General features: G+C 36.9%; 1 protein-coding gene across 5 annotated transcripts in view; it reads right to left on the reverse strand.

The window, feature by feature from the left end:
* Positions 1-23,497, reverse strand: part of KLHL13 (kelch like family member 13) — a 180,755-nt gene that overhangs the window by 12,145 nt on the left and 145,113 nt on the right. For 4 of the 5 annotated variants that reach the window (XM_007121533.2, XM_024128147.2, XM_007121534.2 and 1 more), the window contains 3 exons: positions 10,770-10,902; positions 10,024-10,220; positions 1,367-2,162 (listed from right to left, as the gene is read on the reverse strand). In XM_007121533.2, the coding sequence (XP_007121595.1) occupies positions 1,367-2,162; positions 10,024-10,220; positions 10,770-10,902 (1,126 nt within the window). The remainder of the gene's footprint in view (positions 1-1,366; positions 2,163-10,023; positions 10,221-10,769; positions 10,903-23,497) is intronic. The other variant, XM_055081743.1, reaches the window with a different exon arrangement.

A 23,497-nucleotide genomic window follows, 5' to 3' on the forward strand; every position in this document is an offset into this window, starting at 1 on the left:
AGAGTAGCATTGACATAAATACACTACCAAATGTAAAATGGATGGCTAGTGGGAAGCTGCTGCATAGCACAGGGAGATCAGCTCGGTGCTTTGTGACCACCTAGAGGGGTGGGATAGGGAGGGTGGGAGGGAGACGCAAGAGGGAGGGGATATGGGGATATAGGTATACATATAGCTGATACACTTTGTTGTACAGCAGAAACTAACACAACAATGTAAAGCGATTATACTCCAATAAAGATATATATATAAACAAAAAGACCATGTCATGAACAAGAAAGAGCCTGATAAGCTGAAAAGTTTAAGAGCTGAGAGCAGCTCTTTTTGTCTCCAATAAACTGCTTATTCTCAGATCCATTAGACTACCTTTTATTTTTTAGAATACTGAAGAAAAAGATTCTGATAATTACTCTGAATTTATCCAGAGCCAATGCCAATGTTTTAAACTTCCCCAGCACTATGGAACCTGGAATACCATTCAACTACAGGGACTCTATTTCTAACAGAGAATAAAGGAAGATGGGTGTTACCCATTGTTACCAAACAATGATGGTAATGACAGATATGTAAGACATGACATAAAATGTGGTCTTTCTGACTTCTTAGACAGCCACCTTGTTCCAATTTTATCTAAAATAACAAAATTAGTGTTAATTTATGTAGCCAAAGTATTGGTCTATGTTAACTGTACTTGTCGCTGATCTTAGATTAGGAAGACCAAGAAGGGACCATCAAATAATAAAGCTTACCAGATCAGTTTACAGTGAAGAAAACTGTTTCGTATTTCACCAAGAGAGAATGATTTTTGAGACGAATAGTTACCTATCACAATACTCACAGTAAATAAACTCTGGATAATATTGAACTCTGAACACTTAGTAGATAAGAAAATCATCTTACTCTGTGGCCTGTGGTAGGCAACAGATTACGTCAAAGAAGCAACTATAAAAGTCCGTGCTCTGTAAGGAAGAATTTTAACCTGTTCAGTAAAATATTATGTGGGCTTTTAAAATGGAAAATGAGGGAACATGCCAAACCTCTGTCCAAGATACTATTAGAATTTAAATTAGCAGAACACACTTTTTAGTTGAACCTTCAAGATGAAAACCATAGATATCGCACAAGTAAAACATTCTGCAACATATTGATATATTTGTAAGATAATAATTTGTAGTGGGGCCAACAGTGTATGCCCAGATAAGGCGTACAGATGGTCTCTGATATTTTCTAAGAAAAACAGTTTAAAATAAAATCCTGGCTACATTTTTTGGTCTTTGATGTTACAAAACTGCTTATTTTATGATTTGAAGAGAATCTGGGGGTAAAGAAATTAGTCTCTATGCTTAATAGAAGTGCACACACTTACGCAGTTCACCAGCTGCATTTCGCCCACCAACTGCATACAAGTATCCTTTGAGGGCACTTAGGTGGAAGAAGGTGCGCTTTTCATTTAAAGATGCAACTTGCATCCACTTATTGTATCGAGGATCAAATCTGAAGACTGTATCAACTGCCGTTTTTCCTTTTGTGTCATAATTACTCTGTCCACCAACGACGTACAGGAAATTTCCAATGACGGCAATGCCATGCTGGTACCTTGGGGCATCCATGGGGGCTAAGGACTTCCACTCGTGAGCCTTTTCATCATACATGCGCAATTCCTTGCTGACAACCAGCTGCTGCCTCAGCACTCCTCCTAGTGTAACCAAATGAGTGGTGTCAGACCGAATGGCAGTCCTGTCTGACTGCATCACTGGCTGCATATATGGCATCATTTGGTAATTGCTGGCTTCCAAAAGGAGATTCACACACGTGTTGTCAGTTCTCATGAAATCCACGGTTTGCACGTAATTAATGAGCTCCTGTGGTGTCATCAGTGGAAATCGTATGTTCTTCATTAATTTTGCAGCAAAGTCCATCCGAGGCTCTTCCAGGCGTAGCCAGCGACAGGTAGCCTTAAAGAGCTCAAGTTCAGTGCAGTGCTTAAGGCTATTACTGGAAAGCACAAAGGCAAGACGTTCAAAAGGGAGTTTCAAGAACTCCCCGGTGCTCAGTAACGCAGGAAAATTCTTCAAGACGAAACTGTTAACGTATTTATCCACTTCTGTCAGATTGTAGGTGTTGGCAATCCGCCCAACTTCGACACAATTGTCTAAAGTGACCTATTAAGCCAATTACAAAAAATTAAAACCCAACTACTTTCATGGCACTCACTCCTGGATACATAAATACCTGTGCTAGAATAAGAGTAAATATGCTTTTTACTGTCCATATAGATGCAAATAAAGCTTCCTTTCTCCATATATTAACGATTTAAAGGGAATTCACAAACCACCCTTACCTAATCCAATAGAAAGGTGACTAAAAGAAAATGCTCATTCTAAGTCAGTAGATTGAAAGTTACTCTAAGAAACAATGGTATAACTTGACTATGGCCAAAATAATTACTTTTCTCTCCTCAAAATGTGTCCTCACCACCCCCACCCAAATACGAAGAAAATTCTGGCCAGATGGAAGTTCTGGAAAAATAGAAAGTTATTCTATTATGAACCATCTCAATCCACTTTTCAGTCATGATTCTTAAAAGTAACTCAGCTAGCAGATCCACACACAGAAAAACTCTAGTACCCGATCCCTAAATGTCTCTTTCATGTCAACAGGCATCATTCATCACTATGATTCATTTTGATTCCTTCAAAAGTTATTGCTTACAGTGAAGATAATTTAATAGGACCATTATTCCTAGGGTGACGTTATTCTCCATATTATTTATATAGAAACAGAAGCAAGGAAATCACTTTCTTGAGGGCTGGAATGGGTGTTTCTACATCAAATCATTCCTTTTGTTTAGTTTTTGGTATGTATGCTGTTGGCTGGCACCATAGTTTTCCTTAGCCACCCTCTTACTCTCAGCATACTGTAGCTCCGCCTGGAGTCCACTTTAGCCACCCGAGATTTCCCCAGCACAGAGTAAAATATACCAAAAACGGGAGCCATGAAAAGGAGAGAAGCTATGGAGAGGCCTATCTTCAGCAGGAAGTCTTTTCAGTGCTCTAATAAATGATTGGTCAAAAATGAAAATAGGAAAATCATATCAGCAAATATTATGTAAAGCGTAAGTCACAAAAACAAGCCTACCATACAAATGTCGTGTGTGTGTGTGTGTGTGTGTGTGTGTGTGTGTGTGTGTGTGTGTGTATACAAACATAGAGACAGGTCAAAGGCAAAGGATTCAAATGTTTTTTCTTAATTTTGTCAGGGTGTGTGTTCACAAATGTTACATAAACCTCATTGATGCAACTGTATTATTAACAGATTGGCAGATGCTTAAGAGAAAATTGGCTGATCCTTCTATCATCTTTCTATTGAAAAGCTGAAATGACTCCTCTGCATAAAGTAACAGCCCAGTTATGATATAATACCACTGAAAGCTCTAAGGCCAACACACGCACACACATGCTGCTATTTTCAGATTTATTACTCAAGAAGAATTTGAACTCTTTTAAGCATCCGATTTGCTTCACAAAAATCATCAACAATTTTAAATGGTTATTATACTTAATAGCCATGTATTTAAAAATACCTAAAATAAATTGTAACACAAAAGAACCAGGAAAAATAAATTAACAAATTATGGGCCTTTTGAAATCCACAGTTTAATACTGTTCAGTACCTTGGTTAATAAAAAAAATACATTTTAATCCACTTTTAGGAGTGGCAGGTTGGTGTCTCATACAATTTTAAGTTGTGTAAATGAAGTTACAGTTAAAGCCTCATTGCCCAGATCATCCCAGGTGGAAGGGATTCCTGTTTGGGGTAGTAGATCCACTTTATAAGGTAAGTAAGACATAGTCCTTCCCCAGAGCAAGGGTAATTTTCACTGTTGTTGTTTTTTTTTCTTTTGGCCATGCCACACAGCATGCAGGATCTTAGTTCCCCAACCAGAGATTGAACCTGAGCCCCCTGCAGTGGAAACGCAGAGTCTTAACCACTGCACCGCCAGGGAAGTCCCAATTTTCATTTTTGAAGATGTTTGCTAATATAGATAAGCAAAAGTTGATGAAAACACAAATATATTTCCTAAGTATGCAGATTCTTATCATTACTGATATGATTACAAATAAAAACAAAAAGAATGTATATTTTAAATGGGCAAAATGATAGCATTGGTTGTTAGTCACCAAATTTAAATCTAAATTTTTGGCATATAATACAAAACCAAGATTAACAGAAACCAAACTGTGTAATTTAGAACTGGGATCAAGGTATTTAGATCCTTCCTCTTTCCTTCTTCAGTTTCATTCAATAAGAAAAGAGTTACTAAAACAACAGGATAAAAAAACCTACCTTGTATTTAAGGGCATTTGGAAAATCCCTGCTATATATCAGATATACAGATGCACAGGACTGGAAAATCCTTGACAGACTACTTAGTTGATATAGATAGCTGCCTACTCTTTCCTTTAAAAAAAAAATCACCAGAGAAGGGTATTTCATAACCTTCTGCATTGTCATCTTCTTGATAGAAAGACTAAGTATTTTCTATAGCTCATGTACAATAGCTACCACACTGCGGGTATATAGCAAAGGTTAAATACTACGATTATCAGCAATATAAAAATTAAAGACGTGATGATAGATACAACTAAAAATAGAATATCTGCTGAATTAACATAGCAAATTACTAGAACCTTATTAATTTTAAATGAGACTCAGATAAGAAAAATATGTAATAGGAAATTAATTTTTATGAAGTGCATGTAATCAAAGCTAAAAAAATTAATTGTAGACTATAGGGATTGTAGAAGCACAGTCTAGAATAACAGTTAACAATATAAACAGATAAAAAATGATGGAATAGCGGTAAACAATTTTTGGAAAGATACAGGATTATTCAATTATAGTTCATTTTAATGCATTCTCAGTCATGATTTTTAAAAGTGCTTCCTCTTGCATAGTCCTGAACACTTAGCCTAGACAATATTAAATAATGAATATGTACATTAATACAACATACAATGCAATTCATGTACATAATAGAATACATTACATTTAAAAATATAAAACATGAATTTAAAGCTTATTAAAAAAACCAAACTCATAAGTAGAAAGAACTCTAATTTCATCTGAATATATACCCTGGCCAAAATTCCAAAGAGTCATTACAGAAGTTAAGCCAAATAATTATATTAGAGTTTTAAAGGATAGAGAAGCAAAAAAGGACAAAATTTCTCAACTGCTTATGAGAACCAATGACATTATTTTACAAATAATCAAGTGTACACTTAAGTTTCCTTGATATAAATTACTATAAATTATTCTACTGTAATCAAGCAACCTTCATGGTCATCCTAAAGGCAGTTCTAAGCATCATAATTCTCAATTGTCATTAACATCCTGCTTTTCACTGCTGCAATATTAAATTGTTCAAATCACACCTGATGTACCTAAACGCTGTGATTAACATAATTTGATACTTTAATGACAGCTTTCAGCAGCAATCTGTGATGTTATGTTGCTGAAATTCAGTGTCTTATACAAATAAATTCCCATTTAGGAAAAAAAAGCAAATGAGTATCTGCGTTTGTACTCTCAAAGGGAGAGCAAACGCTAAGAAATTAGCTGGCAAATTTGGGGGGACTCCTCAGATATTCAATGTACCAAATTCTCCTTAGCGCTATCTAGTTTATTAAAATGACAGCCTGACATCAGGTACAACCAATGCAGAGAGAGAAAGCACGTCCACAGAAAAAGACTGGGAAGAAATCAAACAAGCTACTTTCGGGGGTCGAGGATATAACAGGCATCTTCTCCTGGGCCTCCTTCCACAGGTGAGAACATCACAGGACACAAGGAAGGGACCTTTTGGTAAGAAGAACAAAGGGATGATAAGAAAACTAAAGCCTTTCTCTCCCAGTCCTGTCTCTCTTCAGATGATGAGTGCCATTCGAGGTGAATACTGATGGTGTGTCCAGCTTGGGGAATCCAATTTTCTTATTCCTTTGCACTTTGAATGCACTTCCCCTGCTGGTTGCAGTATTAGTGACCACAGTGGTCTTTGGGGGCGTAAATTGGTTTAGGCCCAGGCTGAGATTCTTCTTTCCCTACAGAGTCCCAGATGGCAGATGGGCAAGAATGGGCTGGTTAAAGTTACATGCAGGGATGATATTTAGAATATTTGAGTACCAATTAATCAGAATAGATGCTCGACCATAAACAACCGGTATCTGGGCACTACTTACTGAATATCAGCCTTAGCAATAAGGAAAACAAGACTGGTTTGGTGGGGAGGGAAAAAGTTTTGATTCGTTGTAAAATTATCTATACAATTTTTTCTTTAATTTGCATTGAACTTCCCCAAAAGCATTACCTGGAAAGACATGTTAATTAATCTTAATGGATAAATCCAATTTAGATTAAAGAAGGAATGTGAAATATATGTACTATACAGGAAAACCCTTACGTCAAAAAGAACATTCCCAAAGCTTGCTGCTGCTATCATCACATTATAGCAAAAGAAGCTGTCTTTTCTAATAACTTCTTCTGATTCCCTTCATTGTTGCCTTTTCTCCCACAAATGCACCTCCTTTGTTTTCCAAGGTCTCCCACTCTTCTTTACCCCAGTCACCTCAATAAATTTCTCTGCACTTCACTGTGATCTCCCCAACCTGATCAGTGACAATAAATGTACAGGTGGAACCAATGATAGACCTCTATCAAGAAAAAAAAAAAAAGCACTTAAAAAAATGAGTTTAAAGAAAGCCTACACCGAGTCTAAAGCACAGGGGCAGCTTCATTCTCTGATTAAATATGCTTTTCTGTAAAAAAGAAAATGGTTTCTTGCTTACCTTCATTCTGTTCCGTTTATTCTGTATAACTAAATTTAAATTGTAATATTTCCACCTCAATTACAAATGTTCTATTTCAGCAACCTTACACTAAATTGGGTTTTACGGGCTAGCCTGTAATCCTCCATAACAGTAATAATGCGGGGAAAACGCTAGATGTTACAAATTCCAAATGGCAAACAAATGATAAACAAAAAATTTGACTACAGCCTGTTTGTAAATCAGGGAATGGCTGCACGGGATTTAGCATGCTGTAGTTATGCAGTGTCATAAGACAAAAACGAATGTAACTTTTGTAGGTACGTAACTAAACAAAGGTAAATTTCCATTATCTCCATGATACATGACAGTAAATGTTTTTAGTTTTATAGAAAATTTTACCTACTCTGCTTTATATCCTTCACTGTCATCCTTCTGTTTTCTTTGCACGCTCCTCTTTTCTATAACTACCAAGAAAATCACACAGCAAGAACAAAAGTACCAGATACTATAAACTCTAATACTAATTACAACCCTAAGATAAAAGTATTACTGCAAAGGAAGGCAAAGGTCGGAGGGGAGGGGTTCTTGTTCTATTAAGCCTGATGCTCCCTTATAGAAAACTGGCATCTCTATCGCACCAAAGGCAAGTGGGGCTTTATTATTGGTTGTTTCTTTTTTTTTTTTTTAAAGCAATATAGAGTTGTTCATTTTATTTTTTAAATTTTATTTATTTATTTTTTTAATTTATTTTTATTTTTGGCTGTGTTGGGTCTTTGCTGCTGTGCGCGGGCTTTCTCTGGTTGCGGCGAGCGGGGGCTACTCTTCGTTGCTGTGCGTGGGCTTCTCATTGCGGCGGCTTCTCTTGTTGCGGAGCATGGGCTCTAGGCGCGTGGGCTTCAGTAGTTGTGGCACGCGGGCTCAGGAGCTGTGGCACGTGAGCTCTACAGCGCAGGCTCAGTAGTTGTGGCGCACCGGCTGAATTGCTCTGCAGCATGTGGGATCTTCCTGGGCCGGGGCTCGAACCCGTGTCCCCTGCATTGGCAGGTGTATTCTTAACCACTGCGCCACAAGGGAAGCCCTTAATTTTTATTTTAAAAAAAGTTTTCTTGGGGTACAGTTGATTTACAATGTTGTGTTAGTTTCAGGTATACAGCAAAGTGAATCAGTTATACATATACCTACTCTTTTTTAGATTCTTCTCCCATGTAGGTCATTACAGAGTACTGAGTAGAGTTCCCTGTGCTATACAGTAGGTCCTTATTAGTTATCTATTTTATGTATAGTAGTGTGTATCTGTCAATTATTATCATATTGAAAGTTATCATTCAAAATTAACATATAAATGCTTTGTGGATGATTTGCTGAGTCACATTTTATGTACTACTGCTCCTCTTCATCCACACAAACGGTTAAGTACGGATACAAAAGAACTGTGTTCGAAGCTAATTTTTCTTTCTAGAAGCTCAAACCCGAGTAGTGTTTTGGTTATATGAACTATAATCCTACTATATCATTAAAAACATAAACCTATTTCCTCAAAACATTTGGGTTAAGCACGCAATCATGAGACTGTTATATTTTAAAATTATCTAAAATAACTTAGCTTGTGGGAGAAATAAAAACAAATCTACCTTTGAAAAATATTTATATTATCTTGAAACTTTCAGTTCTTATACGTAGGAAAGGCACCCAGGGCTACTGTTTTTCCTGATTCATTTGACTGCTGAGAAGGAAAGGGGTAATAGAGGAAGCCTGAATATGTAACTAAGATATGGAATGCATGAAAGAAGGATAAAGGAAAAGTTGGATTTTATATAATCCTTAAACTAATAATCCACCAACTCTTCTCAAAAATTAGCATGGATTCTGAGAGGGAAGATTTCCAACGTAAAATCACATAGACATATCCTAAGCAAACAGGATGAAAGACAAGTAAATAGTATGGTACTAAGAAAAGAGGTGTTTCCTCAAAGCTCACAGGCAAGAAAGTTCTAAAACGAAGAGTGTTGGTGTAAACTATAGCACAAGTAAGCTTTGTCAGGGACATGTCTCTTCTCCATTAGAAATGGGCTTTAGGATATCTGCAGAGACACTAGGAATGAAAAACATAACCTTTAAGACAATATTGAGTGTTGATAAAAACGAAGAAATTTTCAAAAGGGCAAAAACATACAGTTATAATAAATGCTTCAAGGAGGTTAAGGAACCAACATTCTAACTACAGGAAATTGGTCAATATCGCAAAATTACTATGATATCATCTTGAAATAAACTTGCTTTAAATAGAGTTATCTAGAACAAAATTATTTTTTAATACTGTTATTTTGACGTGTGTATTTTTATAACTTCACAAATCATGGTTTACCCAGTTTGGTTCTTTTCTTTCAAACTAAGGAACTGATCACAACGAATATCTTAAGTGATAAGTACAATAGGTCAACAGTGTCTATGGTTAGTGATTAGTTTCAAGGAAATTATGGCACTGAACCTAGTTTGGCTCAGGACAACCACGTATTGCTAAGATCAGTGTAAAGCAATGTTAAGAGTTGATTAAGTGTAAGCATCAAGTGTTATTAATTTAAGGGTCTCAACTAAAATGAGGCACTGTCCTCAGGAACCGGGTGACTGTAAGTAGTTCACTGATTGGTGGTTGTATGTACCCTCTCTTATCCATTAAAAAAGGCTGAAAATGACTCAGTAGGTGATGTGTCTCTAAAGAATCAAGACTCATATCCTTACAGATTTACAAATAGATGTTAGTTCTTCTCAAGATCCAACTCCCATATTTAAAGGAAGAAAAAAATGACTGAGTCTACCTTAAAAGACTTCTAGAACCTCAGATTACTTTCCCACAGAATTCCATTTAAGAAACCTGTTTGTATAAAATCATTAAGGTGAATAAAACCAAATTATAATATGTAACGTTATCAAACAGGTTAAGGAGTATATCGTTATCAAACACTATTACTGTCTAATGTCATTTGATTACACAGAAGGCTTTTCTTAAATGATTCCATTTTCTAAAAGTGCACCTGTACTATTTTCCCATCGACCTGCTTCTAGACCATATACGACATGACACCTCTCTCTAATGGCCAGAGTTTCACGTCTATACAACAGATTCATGAGTCTACTCTAAACAGGCTACGACGGAGTCCACCACAGGAAAAGATTTGATTTGAAAATGTCTTACCCCAGATATGAGAAATACTTTGCAGAAGTCCAAAACTGGCAGAATCTGTAGAAAACTGGCAGCTTCCAGTGTGTCTTGAAGGTTGTCCATATTAAGAGAAAGCTTTGCAGTGTAAATGAAATCAATAATTTTCCTTAAACCGACTTTGCTCACGCCATGAAGCTTAATGCACATTAAATCTTGTTCCTTCATTCCACCTTAAATAAAAAGACACTCCATTAAATGACCGTGGATAATTTAATTAAGGTCAAACTCACTTCTGCTGCTAACCAGATATGATAAAATCAGGGAAATTTTATTCTGTGTAGCATTTGTATCAGAGGCACGTTTCTGCATATTTTACAGTTAAAAGAGAGTACTTTAAAAGGAATATCTCTATACTAATGGAGGTGGTATACGATGCAAGTGCTTCCAAAATGTTCTCCTGTCACTTCAGATCTTTTGATGGATTAGAGATTGTATTAGTGGGGATTGTATTAGTCTCTGATGGCCCATTCAGATATGTCTGGGAAAGCAAAGCTATGAGATAAAGGTGGACAGAAGAATAAGAAAGGTACATCCGTTTTCCAGGTTAAAAAAGGGCCACCCACAACTGTACATACTGGGTGTCCGTCTATTCCTTTTGAAACTCTTCTTGTAAAGACACTGACCAAAAGAACTGAATCTTCCTTTACCAATACAAGGATTTAAACACATATTTTTCATACTGTTTTAACGTGGAAGCAGAGTTTAGAAAGGCAAGCTACCTGTGAACATAGCCTTGAAGTAATCACTAGCAGAGGCCATCATGACTCTGTGCACAGGGAAGGCGTCATCTGTGTCCCCTGGCATCAGGGTCACGTCACAGAGCAACCCTTCAAGTCGGAGCTGGTCAAACCCCTACAACAAGAACATGAGATGAGCTGCTCGGCAAGGTAAAATGGGAATACAGATCTCTGTGTGCTAGAATTCTCTTGACGTATTAATGTGTGGGGAATATATTTGGAACATAAAGCCAGTAGAATAATGACTCAGAAGAAGAAAAAAACTGAACAGCTTACTTGATATGTGGCAATATATATTTAACTCACTGTAGAAAAAAGATAAAATTAAGATTAATTTGGATTAAGAACAAATAAGGAAAGAGTATATACATTCACTTATTTATGTAACCATTGGCTTTCACAGTATTTTGAAAAAAAAATTACCATGTACACTTTATTTTCCCATGTGCAGAATTAGTTCCAGTTTGTGAAGAAGGAAAGAGTTCTGGAGATGGATGGTGGTGATGGATGCACATTATGAATGGTAAACTTTATGATATGCATATTTTATCACAATAAAAAATGGAGAATAAAAAAAGATTTTTGCAAGATGGAGTCTGCAGTTTCAAAAGTGGAAATGTACTGTCATAAAAAATCATGAAGATACGCATACAAATTACTTTTATTTATTTATTTTAATATATACAGCAGGTTCTTAATAGTTAAATGTATTTATTTATTTATTTATGGCTGCATTGGGTCTTCGTTGCTGTGCACGGGCTTTCTCTACTTGTGGCAAGTGGGGGCTACTCTTCGTTGCAGTGAGTGGGCTTCTCATTGCGGTGGCTTCTCTCTGTTGCAGAGCACCGGCTCTAGGTGCATGACCTTCAGTAGTTGTGGCACGCGGGCTCAGTAGTTGTGGCTCGTGGGCTCTAGAGCGCAGTCTCAGTAGTTGTGGCACACGGGCTTAGTTGCTCCGCGGCACGTGGGATCTTCCCGGACTAGGGCTCGAACCCGTGTCCCCTGCATTAGCAGGAGGATTCTTAACCACTGCACCACCAGGGAAGTCCTACAAATTACTTTCTAATAATATAATGTAACATAATAATGTAATACAACAAGAACTAATAGCAAGGATTATTCTATCCCCTTCTTATTTTAATGACCCCAAATAAAACTTTTATTTAAAGTCGTGTTTCATGGATTTAAGAAGCAAAAGGCACGACATACTGAAGAATGCAGTTTCAGAAATAGTGATCCTGCACATATGTATAATATAAATCTTAGTCTAAACATCTTCTCCTCATAATTTTTAAATTGCTTTTTAAAGAAAATGCTTGAATCTACAGAACTAGAACTTCAAAGAGATAATGTGATCCAGCCACTTTCTCTCTGGAGAGAGATATAAATATTTTTACTCCAAAAATATTTATACATTATACATATACTTTAGAACAGGATTATGTATCATATTTTCCTCTCTCCAACAGTGATTGACATATGTTTTTGTTCACAAATATCAACTCTTTCACAAGTGCCCCTCTTCCTTTGTAAACACAAACATTTCCCCACCCCCGCACCCCCTCAATATTTTCCTTTTTCCATTGCTAAATCATCTCCTGTTCCTGTTATTTAGAAAAGTAGAGGTAAAAAGAGATGTCCATTTTAGGGAACTATTTTCATGGAGAAGGTAGGAAGTGGCTTTTTGAAAATTCACATATGGAGTCTAAATTGCAGTAAGTTTAAGGGGATTGCCTTTCAAACGTAGGTGAGCACACGAGAATTGGGAAGTCCTGAATGCAGCCACTGGGGCTGGGGATGGGATGGCCAAGCCATTGAGGAGGAGGAAACCATCAGGTAGAAGAGCTGAGGGACTAGGATGTTTGAATTCCCCAGTGCTTGGCACATAGCTGGCACTTAACAAATGTTCAGTTAATGCTTGACCAAACAAACCAGACTTTACCCAGAAGCCACCACTTGGTATTAAAAACAACAACATGTAGAACTTGAATTTTGTAACAAGCTAACTAGAAACCAGGAACTTTATTTGTGAACCTACTCTCAATAATCAAATAAATTGTGCCTATAGTGCTTATTTGTGGTAAACTGTACAGGCTAAGATGAGAGAAGAGGAATTGAACCAGGGTTTGGGGGGAAAAGGTTGGCTCCCAAGGGCTTGGCTTTTTTTCTCCTTCAGATAAATTTCAGGTTTAAAAAATTTAGATATATGTTTGTTGCAAAAATACAGAAGGATAAAAATAGAAAACTAAAGTCCACCACTAAGAGTAACTACTGTTAACAGTTTAGTATATATACTTCCAGGCCACTTTCTACACATATGCGCATAGGAGTTTTTAAAGTAGGATACTACACTTACTGTTATGCATCTTTTTTGGGGAGGGGGGGGCCCTCTGGGCTGCACAGCATGCGGGATCCTAGTTCCCCAACCAGGGATAGAACCTGCGCCCCTGCAGTGGAAGCGCGGAGTCTCAACCACTGGACCGCAAGGGAAGTCCCGTTACGCATTTTTAAAATTCACCTGAGCGCGTAACACGGACAGCTCTCTGTCTCAGTACACACAAATCTACTTCATTCTTTTTAGTGGATGCACAGAATTTCATGGGGTATGGGGCCTACCATAATTATTCATCCATTCCTCACTTTTGGTCTCTCAACTTTTGCTATTACAAGCAATGCTGCAATGATCTTCCTTGTACATATACTTACTTGTGTGAGTAGATCTGTGGGAGATACTCCTAGAAGTGGAATTGGCAAGTTAAAGCATATAGTTTATCTTGGGAAATTTATCATACCTTGGGTACTGGCAAAAAAGAGAGATGTCAAGATACCCATCAGATGAAACTAGGTACAGTATGCCGCCTTACTTTATTTTTATTCAGCAAATAACTTTTGAATCTTCCTCTCTAAGGTATATGTAGATAATATCTTTGAAAGGCAATCATGGCTTCTTCAGTCAAAAGCAATGATTGTATCTAATCAGTTATTTTCTTCCACTAAAAAAACCCCCAAAAACCTTCTCGGCTCATTTGCTGGCCCTCCTGCCTTTAAAATATTCCTACAAATATTTTATACTGAGAACTGAGTAATGTCAGTAGGCTTCTTTCCTACTATTTATTATTCCTTCTTTTCCCCTTTGAAAAAAGGCATGGCTAATGTTTCCTGTATCATTACCTGTGTCATTTCTCATTTGGTCCATATTCCATTAAAACTGCTTGTTGAGGTTTGTACTCAATCTTTAAAATCTCGACAGTTCAGCTAAGACACCAGGAGCTTTTACCTTCTTCACAGATTTGATCATTTTTCTTCCGTTTGCACTATTAAAAAAAAATCCTCTAACCATTCTCAGTATAATCTGGCATCCCCACAGAAAGGAAGCTGAGGCTCCTAGACCACTTTTATCACATTCTGAGTATTTTCTATCCTAAGCTTAATTTATCTACCTTTGGCAAATTGTCTGCTTTTGAGAGGTTTTGCATTTGTCTTCACTGCATGTAAAGTAGTTTCCCTTTCTATACATTTCATAACCTTTATTTTCAAATGCACAAATAATCCCACTATCCAATTCCATATTTGCTAATTTTATTCCTGATTATTGCTGTCCTTATCCAAATAAGATCTGTCAATTCAGACTGTTTTCATACAGACCTAAATATCTTGTTTGCATGTTGTTACCTGTACTATCCCAGCTGTGTCTAAAGAGAAAAAAACTCAAGTTCCTCTACAACATACTTTGTCGTAGAGAAGTACACAGTCGTTTTTCTAAACAACTTTTACACTCTAATCTTGTGAAGAGTGTACACATGAAAAGAAGTGGGGCAGGGGGGACTTCCCTGGTGGTTAAGACTGCACCTCCAATGCAAGGGGTGCGGGTTTGATTCCTGGTCGGGGAACTAAGATCCCACATGCTGCGTAGCGTGTCCAGGAAAATATAAAAATAATTAAAAATTAAAAAATAAGAAAAGGGGGGGGTCATTCTCTTCCACAAGTCTCATCTGCCCTCTGTACGTCCACCTTTTGCTTTCACTGTTATAATCTTTCCCCCTATTTAACTCTAGGAAGATTCTTGAAGATACCTTGCACACTTAAAATGTGTCCTTTTATTATAAAATCATTTTCTTCCCCCAAATTTTTACTGATTCCTCTTGCCAGAATTCTATAAACATTTTTGTCTATTTCTGCATGCTAATCCACGATATACAGATACAGCTGTGTTTTATGCAAAATTGCCCAAAGTTTCCCATTAGTCTTTTTGGAGTGTCTTTAAACTGTTTCTACTGCTTTAAACTCAACTTCTTTCTAGCTCAATCCTTATCTTAGTTCTCTATTTTTCTATTTTTTCTGAGCCTTGGGTTCTATTTATGAGGGGATTGTTGTCTGTTCTCAATTTCTTTACTCTATTATTTCCTTTTCCCTCTTCTATTAACATCCCCATAACTTATTTTTTATTTCTTCTTCACATCCCTTTAGGGAAAAAATAAGCATTAAAAAAAAGGTTCTTAAAAAAAAGGTTCTTAAAAAAAAAAAAGGTTCTTCCCTTCTCTGTAGTAAATTTACCTAATATATCGAAACTTCAAATACTATTAAATAGAGGGAGGTACGTATGTCATACTCTGAAGGGCTGAAACATTTTAAAATGAGTTTGATAAATTTTTAAGTGGTCACGATAAAACAGAGGAGGGTATGCACTGACATTACGCAACTATAATATAGAAACCTGATGAGCTACAAATAATGTATACCAAAAGTTAGTTGGATGTCAACAGCTTTCAAAATAAATATAATGCTACTGTGGAAAAAAAAGGTAGATTGACACTCTCAGATATTAAAAAGTAATCTGATAAGCAAATCTTTCCACTAAATTCTGCATTGGCAATAACTTACTAGCAGATTCTATCTAGTTTTGATCAGTGTAATTTCGAAAAGGAAGTGGAGTAAAAAGGAAATGCATCCTAAGAAGAGCAATAAAAATTATTAACGTTAAAATTGTTTTATGAACAAAGATTAAGGAACTAAAAGAAGAGAAGGTAGAGGAATAGGTTTACTCCAATCTTTAAGTAAATGTAATGTATTTGATCAAAGCAATACCACAGTCATGTTTTTATGAGACACTGTTCATTTCATTCAGAGGACAGAAAAGGAACAGATATTAATTAAACTCTGTTCTCATTATATAACACTGCTTGGAGTTTAAAAACTGCTAATGGCTTTCTATCACTGCATTATATCATTATATAAGGCTTTAAAGACTTCTCTAATCTGGCTCCAACTCAACTGTTCAACCTTATTTTTCATTATTTCCCTAAGTATGCTGACCCATCTTACCAGGTTGTTCTCCAGACTACCTCATTGGTAAAAACCCAGGCTTACTGCTTTTCCAGTACCTTTACTTATGCCAATTTATTGTGCTAAATTATGCTATTTTATTCTACTTTTCACATAGAATATCCTCCCTCCTTCAAAGCTGAGTTCAAATTTGACCTCCTGTGTAAAGCTATCTCTAACCAAATCTCTAAAAGACTTAGGCATCTGGAGTCTGTAATTAAATTTAGCATTTAATTACAGCTGACCCTTGAACAACATGGGTTTGAACTGCACAGATCCACTTACATGTGAATTTCTTTCAATAGTAAATATTGATACTACAGTACTACACGATCTGCGATTGGCTGAATCTGCAGATGCGGAACTGCGGATACGTAGAGCCGACTGCATGGAGGGCTGGCACTCCTAACCCCCGCATTGTTCAAGGGTCAATGTATAGCCCATAGATTTCTGTTTCCAGCAAAGATGAAGTAACAGGGAGTGGATTTACCTTACTTCTTGAAACAACTCAAAATCAGGCAAAATATATAAAAAATAATAGTTTCAGGCTGGTTGAAGGAGAGGATCTGTGAAAGAGGAGAAACAAGTTAGCGGAGCCCCATGATTGTTTATGGCCTGGAGTTTCCAGAGGTACAGGGAGTGGGAACCCAGGCGAAGCCCAGCATTTTCCCAGGGTTGAGTGTCTTAGGGCAGCTAGGTTTGTAGGGCAGAATATAAGAGGGGAGCTCTGCACAGAGAGAGGGCTATGGAGATCTAAAAACAATCCCCCCTCAAGTATATAGATGAGTACTGATGAGTGCATTTGTCTGGGAGAAAGAACCACCTAAAAGGAGCACAGGGAACACTCTTCAAGGTTCACCAAATGCTGGAAACAGATCCTATTCAAACCACAAGACTAGTAACCTCATAATGCTAGAGCTTTGGGTAAAGAACTCAAAAGGATTTGTCTCAGTGCTAGGAAAAAGTTTACTCTAGAATAAGCGTGAGGTTCCACCTCACAAAGCTTAAAAATAAATAGAAAATACGTTAATGAAAACAAAAGAATTGGGGAAGAAATCAGAATGGAAAACTCATGCTGAGTCCCACCCTACTCCCTACTTTTCCCCCCAGTGTACCCGAGCCTGGACTTAAGGCATCATATAACCTGGAGGCAGTCATCTGGGAGCAGACTGAGAAAGCTCTACTTCTGGCTGGAACGGCAAGAAAAGGGATTCTGAAAGCTCACAGGGAGTGGAGAAAGATCCATTCCACTTTTTTCCCTCTGTTTTCCTCTGAGCCCCAATCCCCAGGCAATTCCAAGGCACTGGTGGTGGCAACAGTGACAGTGTAACAGTGGTGACGGCAAATTCCTAAAATTCTGAGAGGAATCATTTTTGATCAGATGAAGTCCCAGCTTTCAGGCCAGAGGACCATAAGGAGAGCCCTACAGAACTGGGAAGTACTGGGGAGATGGTGGAGACGGAGGATCAGGAAAAAGAGACCCCACAAAGTTCCACACCGTGGAATACTGCTTAACAATAAAAAGGAATAGACTACTGATACACAAAAGAAAGTAAATGGATCTCGAAGATATTACACAAAGTAAAAGAAGCCAGTCTCAAGAGCTCACAGACTGTATGATGTCATCTACATAATAGTCTCAAAAGACAAAAACACAGTGACAGAAAACAGATCAGTAGTATCCAGGGCTTAGAGGTAGGGATGAGTGTGACTACCAAGTGTAACAAGAGAGTATGTTAGGATAATAGAACAGTCCTGCATCTTAATTGTGGTGATGATTACATGAAACAGTATATCTGTGAAAACTCACATATGTATAGATCAATTTTAAAAAATCAGTTTTACTGTGTGTTAGTTAAAAATAAAAAGTAAAAAGATGGCAAAAGATATGCCAAGCTAACACGAATTAAAAGAAACCTGGCATGACTATAATATCAGACAAAACAGATTTCAGAGCAAAGACTAAAATCAGTCAGATGAAAGATCTCAGCTTCCTCAAGACACTAGAAAGAGCAGAGCAAATTAACTCCAAATTAAGCAGGAGAATGGAAATAATAAAGATCAAAGTGGAGATAAATGAAATATAAAACAGAAAAATAGAGAAAAGTTTAAAAAGCAACCAAAAGCTGGTTCTTTGAGAAGATTCATACATCTGATAAAACTCCAGCCAGGCTGGTTAGGGGGGAAAAAAATGGAGAAAATACAAATGATCAATAACAGCATTGAGAGAGGTGATACCAGTAGAGACTCTACAAATATTAAAAGGATAACAAGAAAATATGAACAACTGTATGCCCATAAATTTGACAACTCAGTTGAAATGGACAAATTCTTTGAAAGACACAAGTTGCTAATAATTACTCTAGAAGAAATAGATAAACTGAGTAACCATATATATACTATAAAACTGAATTTTCACTGGTTAATTCTACCTTACATTTAAGGAAGAAGTAACACCAATTCTACAAAAACAGATCCAGAAACATGCCCCAATTCATTCTACAAGGATATTATTATCCTACTGAAACCAGACAAAGATAATCAAAGAAAACTAAGACCAAAGACCCTCATGACCATAGATGCAAAAATTCCTACTATTTTATCAAATCAAATTTAATAATATATAAAAAGGATAATACATCATGAGCAAGTGGGGTTTATTCCTATAATGCATGGTTGCTTTAGCATTCAAAAATCAATTAATATAATTCACATTAATAGACTAAAAAAGAAATATGATAAGATCATCTCAATAGGTGCAAAAACGTGCTTGACAAAATCCAACATCAATTTCTGATTTGAAAAAAAACCCAAAACTCTCAGCAAACTAGGAACAGAAAGAAACTTCCTCAAATCTATACCTAACCTAACATCACACTTAATGGTGAAAGAATGAATGCATTCCCCCTAGTATTAGGACAAAGCAAGAATGTACACTCTGATCATTTCTAGTCAACATTTTTCTGGAATTTCTACCCAGTGCAATAAGGCAAGAAAAAGAAATAAGAGGCATCACACTGGAAAGGAAGAAATAAAACTATCTTTATTTATAGGCAAAATGGTTGTCTATGTAGAAAATCTTAGAGAATCTACAAAAAAGCTTCTAGAACTAATAAGTCAGTTTTTCAAGGTTGCAAGATACAAGATGAATAATCAGTAACAAACAGTATTTTTATATACTAGCAACAGACAATCAGAAATTGAAAGTATGTATTTGAGCATATTTAATTCTCGGCTGGTATGTACTGGTCCTCTCTATCACTTAAAACATGCTAAATATCAAAACAACAAAAACACTCATTTGAAAGAGCAGGGTAATAATACACTAAAGTGGCCTAAAAGGAAAGGTGGTAGACTCTTTTCCAACTTATATACTAAAGATACACACTCAATTGGAAGTATTAGAATAACCTATTGTACCCTAACCTGAGTACCTGAAGAACTGTCCCCAAGAAAAATTATATATTCATTTCTCCATATTCTAGGTGACACTCAGGAAACGGAAATAAAGAAATAAAAAGTATCATTTTAATAGAAACTTCAACAATCTGGATTATTCAAGATCCTCTCTTATAAAATATAACTTATTCTAAAATCATTATCTAATATATATATATAATATATATAATATATTTTAAAAGTTGCTTATCTTATGATCATAAAGCTTTTTAATAGGGTACAGTTCATCAACATGACACGATCAGCAACCCAAACGTTTACCTTAGGATAAGTATTTCATGAAGTTAGCCCACTGGAAAGCAATGCAAGTTAATTTGTATAGGCTCTTGAGAAAAGCCATTTCTTTAGCAGTCTATTACATAGATAATAACTTGAGACAATACAACCAAATCTGTCATTGGCTTTACAACTAAAGTTGAACAGAGAAAATAAATAGGTATAATGGAGGACAGTATGGAAGAGCAATCTGATAGGCACCAATCTTAACATGAGAAAATATCCATTAGGCGTCTAGACATCTGGAGCCGGGAGGCATTTTCAAGTTTGATAGGCTGAAACATGGTACTCTACTTATGGCCTCCTTGTCCTAACAGGGATGTTTCCAAATGGCAGTTAACATTTTTTTCTCTTTGGCCCCCCCATTCACCCCCATTTTGACAGGGGAAGGGAAGAAGGGCAGGCAGGCATGAAGACACTCTGTGTAATTCTGTTATTTCTATTAAGAATAAAATCTTTACTGTATCATTCGTGCCAAATTATCTTTTAGCCTTTAATATATCTTTTTATACTTATATTCAGTGAAAACTTAATATTTAAAGACATTAAAAAGAGAATAGATTTTAGAGCAAGATTAGAATACAAAGTTACATTTAGAAAACCTGTGTTCAAGTCCCGGTTTTTGTCCCTTAGTGGGCAAGTGAATTGGGGCAAGCCTTCTAACTTTCCTGAGCTTCAGTTTCCCAATCTATAAAATGGGGATAATAATTCTTGCCTTTTCAACCTCACAAAATTGTTTCACATATTAATGAGGCAAGCATATGTGAAAGTGACTTATAACTGCTATCCAAATTCATTTATTCCATAAACAATATCAATAAGAGCAGTAAAAAGCACTGAGTACTTCCTCTGTGCCAGGTACTGGGCTAGGCTCTTTATATGTATTATCCCTTTCAATGATAATAATAATATTAATAATAAATAACAATAATTATAATCTATTGACATTTATTAATCATTCACCATGTACCCCAGCACTAGATCATACGCAGACAGAAACAACGAATTAGACTCTAGATCTTGTGGATCTCACTGATAGGTGATATTGATGGGCTAAGAGAGCGGTAAAGCAGAAGCTGCTAACTCTGCCTAGGTTACACAAATTCCAGCTTTAAAAGGCATAGAAATTAGCTGTCAGAAGAACAGATCCATGGGAGAAACTGTTTTCAGACGTCTCACTCTGCAGAATTACCCACTGCATAACTGCAGTGGGAAGAATGTGAGTTTAGGCCGAAACTGGAATTACAGTTTTACCGCTTACCATTTAAGATGGATCGTTATGAATAAATAGGGGTTTACCGGACCAAGAAATTTAAGTAAGGGCATTCCAGGGAGAAGGGATGAGTGCAAAGGCACTTAAGTGTAAAAGAATAACGTATGTTTAGAGAATAATGAAAAATCAGAAGTCTTCCAGAAATTTGCCTTGACTATCTGTCCCATTAACTCTACTAAGGTAAAGCAGTAGCAAAGATCATATGGTTGAACGGATAAAGGATTGAAGATTGGCAGAGTAGTTATGGAAGACCAGTAAGGGACCACAAAACTGAAGGTGCTGGGAGAAAATACTTGCAAATCATGTACCTGCTAGGGGATTTGGGTCTAGAATATATAAAGAACCCTTACCACTGGATAATAAAAAGATAAATAACTCATCTAAAATAATGGAGAACTGACCTGAAGAGACAGTTCTCCAAAGATGATATACAAATGGCCATAAGCAAAAATGAAAAGATGCTCAATATCATTAGCACTTAGGGAAATACAAATCAAAACCGTAAGATACCACCTCACACCTTCTAGTATGGCAATAATCAAAAAGATAGATAACACATGTTGGCAAGAATATAGAAAAATTGGAATCCTCATACTTTACCAATGGGAATGTAAAATACAGTCACTTGGGAAAACACCCTGGCAGTTGTTCAAAAGATTAAACAGAATGATATATCACCTGGCAATTTCACTCCTAGGTATATACAAAAGATAGATGAAAACATGTCCATACAGACACTCACACATGAATGTTCACAGCATGATTATTCACAATAGCCAAAAAGTGGAAACAACCCAAATGTCCATGAATGGATGAATGGATTTTTATAAAAGTGGTATATCCATACAATGGAATATTATTTAGTCATAAAAAGGAAAGAAGTACTGATGCATACTAGTGTGGAGGAACCTTGAAAACACCATGCTAAGTAAAAGAAACCAGTCACAAAAGACCATATATTGTATAATTCCATTTACATGAAATATATAGAATAGGTAAAACTACAGAGATAAATAGTAGACTAATGATCGTCTAGGGTTAGGAAAGGGGTTGGGGGTAGATGGGGAATGACTACTAATGGATGCATATAAGGTGATAATATAGATGAAAATTAAAGTTGTTACTTAAAAAAAATGAAGATGCTAAGAAGGGTATGATTTGATGAATCACCATAGTATGGGGTTTAAAAGATGTTAACAACCTGGGATAACAGGGTGAAGCCAAAGGATGGACGTTTTCCATGAGAAGTAACCACAGTTGTAGCAGTCGTGAAGGAGTGAGGGAAGTGAAATAATTCTTGATTTCACCTATTACTACTTAAGCAAACCCTGGTTAATCTTCCTTACTTGAGTACAAGTATTTTGCACTGCTAACTCCATCATGAATTCTCCTGGAATTTGTTCAGAATTCTAGGAATTCAAGCCTATCAGGTATCAAAATTATTTCCAGGCACTTTCTTTGACAGCCTAGTTTCCTGAAGCCTATTCAGTGGAGACAGTCTGCTGGAGCAGATCAAGCCAACCAGATGGACACCTTCTTTGGCACACCCATCACTTCCGATCAACATTTCCTCTGCCACCTTCCCTGTTTGGCTCAAATGGAAGGAAAATAAGTGGATATTTATTATGCACCTTACTTTCCCATAAATTGTCACATTTAATCCTCACATCCACTATGCACATTACCGATAAGGAAACTGGCCCGTAGGGGATAAAGACTTTCCCAAAGTCACATAACTAGCTGGTAAGTGGTAAAACTAGGATTCCACTTTTAGCCTAAACTCCTGTCCTTCCCACCGTAGTTGTGCACTAGGGTATCCTTCAGAGTGAGACTTCTTTAAATAGTTTCTCCCCACGGATCTGTTCCCCTGACAGCTACTTTCAATGCCTTTTGAAGCTGGAGCTTGTGTGATTGCTAATTTTAAAACAATGATAACATTTACACATTAAACACTTCTCTAGCTTGTTCCCTTGACAACCATACACCTAAGATTAGATACCAAAAAAATCCAGGCTCTGTTAGTGCTTGGACTTAAAAAATCTCAGTTAGTGAGAACATAATTTTCAATAGACTTTTAAAGAGAGCATACAATGTTTTTCAATAGCAATATGGAGTGGTACCTCTACACCACCACAGAAAATATTATAACATAAAAAATCAGTTGAAGAGGGCTTCCCTGGTGGCGCAGCGGTTGCGCGTCCGCCTGCCGATGCAGGGGAACCGTGTTCGCTCCCCGGTCTGGGAGGATCCCACACGCCGCGGAGCGGCTGGGCCCGTGAGCCATGGCCGCTGGGCCTGCGCGTCCGGAGCCTGTGCTCCGCAACGGGAGAGGCCGCAACAGAGGGAGGCCCGCGTACCGCAAAAAAAAAAAAAAAAAAAA

Source organism: Physeter macrocephalus, chromosome 21 (genome assembly GCF_002837175.3).
Source record: "Physeter macrocephalus isolate SW-GA chromosome 21, ASM283717v5, whole genome shotgun sequence".
NCBI lineage: Eukaryota > Metazoa > Chordata > Mammalia > Artiodactyla > Physeteridae > Physeter > Physeter macrocephalus.